Here is a 3,487-nt window from a genome sequence, read left to right on the forward strand (position 1 = left end):
CAAAACTTGTGAGATTTATACTGACCATAAGAGTCTGAAGTAGATCTTTCAGCAGAGAGATTTGAATCTTCGGCAGCGTCGTTGGATGGAACAACTCAAAGACTATGATTGTTCTATTTTGTATCATCTTGGAAAAGCCAATGTGGTGGTTGATGCATTGAGCAGAAAATCTATGGGGAGTCTGGCACACAGAGCTCCTGCAAAGAGACTTTTGGCCAAAGATATTTAGAGACTAGAAGATACAGGTATCAGATTTAGTGTCGTATTCAGAGGCATTGTTGGCTTGTGCTCAGGCTAAGTCATCATTAGTTGAGCACATTAAGGCCATCCAATATGAGGAATGATTATGCAAATACAGGGATGAGGCCTTAGTTGGTAAAAGCAAGGATATGATTGTTGAAAGTGATGGTGTTCTTCGAATGGGTGACAGGCTATGTGTAGCAGACGTAGATAGGTTAAGACATGCTATTCTTAAAGAAGCTCACAACACTAAATACACTATACATCTTGGATCCACAAAAATGTATCATGACTTGAAGCAATTTTATTGGTGGGAAGGTATGAAGAAAGATGTTGCTAACTTTATTTCTAGTTGTTTGACTTGTCAGCAGGTCAAGGCTGAGCATCAGCGACCCGCAGGACTACTACAACAAATTGAGATTCTAGAGTGGAAATGGGAAAGAATTACTATGGATTTTGTCACCGGGCTACCACGAACCCTTAGAGGTTATGACTCGGTATGGGTGATTGTAGATCGACTGACGAAATCAGCACACTTTTTACCGGTGAAGACTACATATGGTGGAGTCAGGTATGCACAGATATTTATGAACGAAATTGTCCGACTTCACGGAGTTCCAGTATTCATCATCTATGATAGAAGATCACAGTTCACTTCACGCTTTTGTAAATCTTTTCAAGAAGCATTGGGTACACGAGTAGATCTTAGTACTGCATTTCATCCACAGACAAACGGGCAGTCTGAACGTACTATTCAGATCTTGGAGGATATGTTGAGAGCTTGCATTCTTGAGTTTGGAGGTAGTTGGGACACTTATCTACCATTAGCTGAATTTGCTTACAACAATAGCTTCTAGTCCAGTATTCAAATGGCATCGTACGAAACATTGTATGGTAGAAGATGTCATTCTCCTATCGGATGGTTTGAAGCTGATGAGACTAACTTATTGGGACCTGACTTAGTACAAGAAGCTATGGACAAAATCCAGTTGATCGGACAGAGATTTCTTACAGCTCAAAGCAGACAAAAGTCTTATGCTGATAAGATAAGAAGAGATTTAGTGTTCACAATTGGAGACAAAGTGTTCCTACGAGTCTCTCCTATGAAAGGTGTGATGCAGTTTGGGAAAAGAGGCAAGTTGAGCCCCAGGTTTATAGGACCGTATGAGATACTAGATCGAGTGGGAGCTGTGGCTTATCGTTTGGCACTTCCTCCTAAGTTGTCCTTTATTCATCCAGTTTTTCATGTCTCAATGCTAAGGAAATGTATATCAGACTCATCACAGGTGCTTGAATCACCTGCTATACCGCTTGATGAGAAGTTGTCTTACGAGGAGAAGTCGATCGCTATTGTTGATAGACAAGTAAGAAAACTACGGTTAAAAGAAATATTGTTCGTGAAAGTCTTATGGAGAAATCATACAGTTGAAAAAGCTACGTGGGAAGTGGAAGATGCTATGCGAGTCAAGTATCCTCACTTATTTCAGTCTACAGGTACGTACTTGAGTTAAATTCGGGGGCCGAGTTTCATAAGGTGGGGAGGATGTATGTCACGACCCAATTCCCCGAATCCGATCGTGATGGCGCCTATCGTGAAGACAAGGCCAGCCAGACCAAAACAGACCACCTCTTTTAAACAGTTAAATACCATAAGTAGTTCTAAAACGTGATATAATAACCATAATTTGCGGAATTAACGATAACAACATTAGAAACCATCCCGACACAGCCCAAATCGGGGTGTCACAAGTCATGAGCAACTAAGAAATCCGGATACAAGTCTACTGAACACTAAATCCGATACAATAGTTCTAAAGACATGAAAATGATAAGATAAGGGAGGCACGGGGCTGCGAACGCCAACAACTACCTCGTAGTCTCCGAATCACTACATGGACTAGGAGAATCAACACTTAGGAGCGGACTCTGTGATGCCTGAATCTGCACAGATAGTGCAGGGAGTAATGTGAGTACTCCGACTTAGTGAGTAATAATTATAAATAATGGTTGAAAGTATGAAAACACGTAAAGGCACAAAGCAATTCCATATCAAGCAGTAAAATCACTTAAAGCAGTAATCAATGAAGAAATCAAATGATATCCCTTTTTCTTAAACAAGTAAAATAGGTAATTTAACAGGTAAATAACAAGTAGAAATCTGCCCCTCGGGCACAGTATCAATCGCTCAGAACAGTATCAGCCCCCCGGGCTCACTCTCAGTACAGTATCAGCCCATCGGGCTCAGTATCAATCACTTAGAACAATATCAGTCCTCGGGCTCACTCTTAGATCATAATGGGTACCCGCGCTCACTGTGGGTGTGAAGACTCCGGAGGGGCCCTTACGGCCCAAGCGCTATATCAAGCACCTCGTGGCATCATCACTCGGCACTCGGCCTCACATCACTCAAGCCACCTCGTGGCATATAAAGTATCTTAGGCCATCGGCCTCATATCACTCAGCATATCCTCACATATGGCCCTCGGCCTCACTCAGTCCAAAAATCATCACAAGCCCCTTGAGCATTAGTAAAACAGTAGTTCTCAGCCCAAAATATGATGTAGAAATATCATTTAAGTTTCAAATCTGAGTAAAAGTGCTGAGTTTGTAAAACAATAGATATCAACAGGACTGAGTTCAAACAATAAGTCAAGTAGTGAGGAAAATAGTAATAAAAATCTCGAAAGGGTTCAAATAGTTGGCACGAAGACCAAATATGGCAATCAACCCAAACAAATGAATTTCAGTCAAATGCGCGATAAAATCATCAATCGGGACGGACCAAGTCACAATCCCCAATAGTAAAAGACCCCACGCTCATCATCTAGCGCGTATCTTGCCTCAATATGGCACTACGATGTACAATCCGGGGTTTTAAACCCTCAGGACATCATTTACAACCATTACTCACCTCGAACCGGCTAATTCTCTAGCTCGCGACGCCTTTGCCCCTCGAATTGGCCTCCACGCGCGTCGAATCTATCCAAAATCAGAACGAATACGTCACAATATGCCAAGGGAACAAAGCCCAAGCAAAAACATTCGAAAATATCAAAAATCCCGAAATTAGCAAAACCTGAGCCCTGGGTCCACATCTCAGAATCGGGTAAAATTTACATTTTCAGAATCCTCATACCCTCACGAGTCTAACCATATCAAAATTATCCAATTCTGATATCATTTGGTCCTTCAAATCATCATTTTACATTTTGAAAGGTTTCACAATTTTCTTCCCAAATTTCATCCC

At 41.5% G+C, this 3,487-nt stretch overlaps 1 protein-coding gene across 1 annotated transcript; it reads left to right on the forward strand.

Moving 5' to 3' along the window:
- Positions 1-1,109: 1,109 nt before the first annotated feature.
- LOC142162385 (uncharacterized) lies at positions 1,110-1,788 on the forward strand. The gene has a single exon (XM_075218733.1). It carries the CDS (start codon positions 1,110-1,112, stop codon positions 1,749-1,751), a length of 642 nt encoding a protein of 213 aa, XP_075074834.1. The 3' UTR covers positions 1,752-1,788.
- Positions 1,789-3,487: the final 1,699 nt, after the last annotated feature.

The sequence above is a fragment of the Nicotiana tabacum genome, chromosome 7 (assembly GCF_000715075.1).
Source record: "Nicotiana tabacum cultivar K326 chromosome 7, ASM71507v2, whole genome shotgun sequence".
Lineage (NCBI taxonomy): Eukaryota > Viridiplantae > Streptophyta > Magnoliopsida > Solanales > Solanaceae > Nicotiana > Nicotiana tabacum.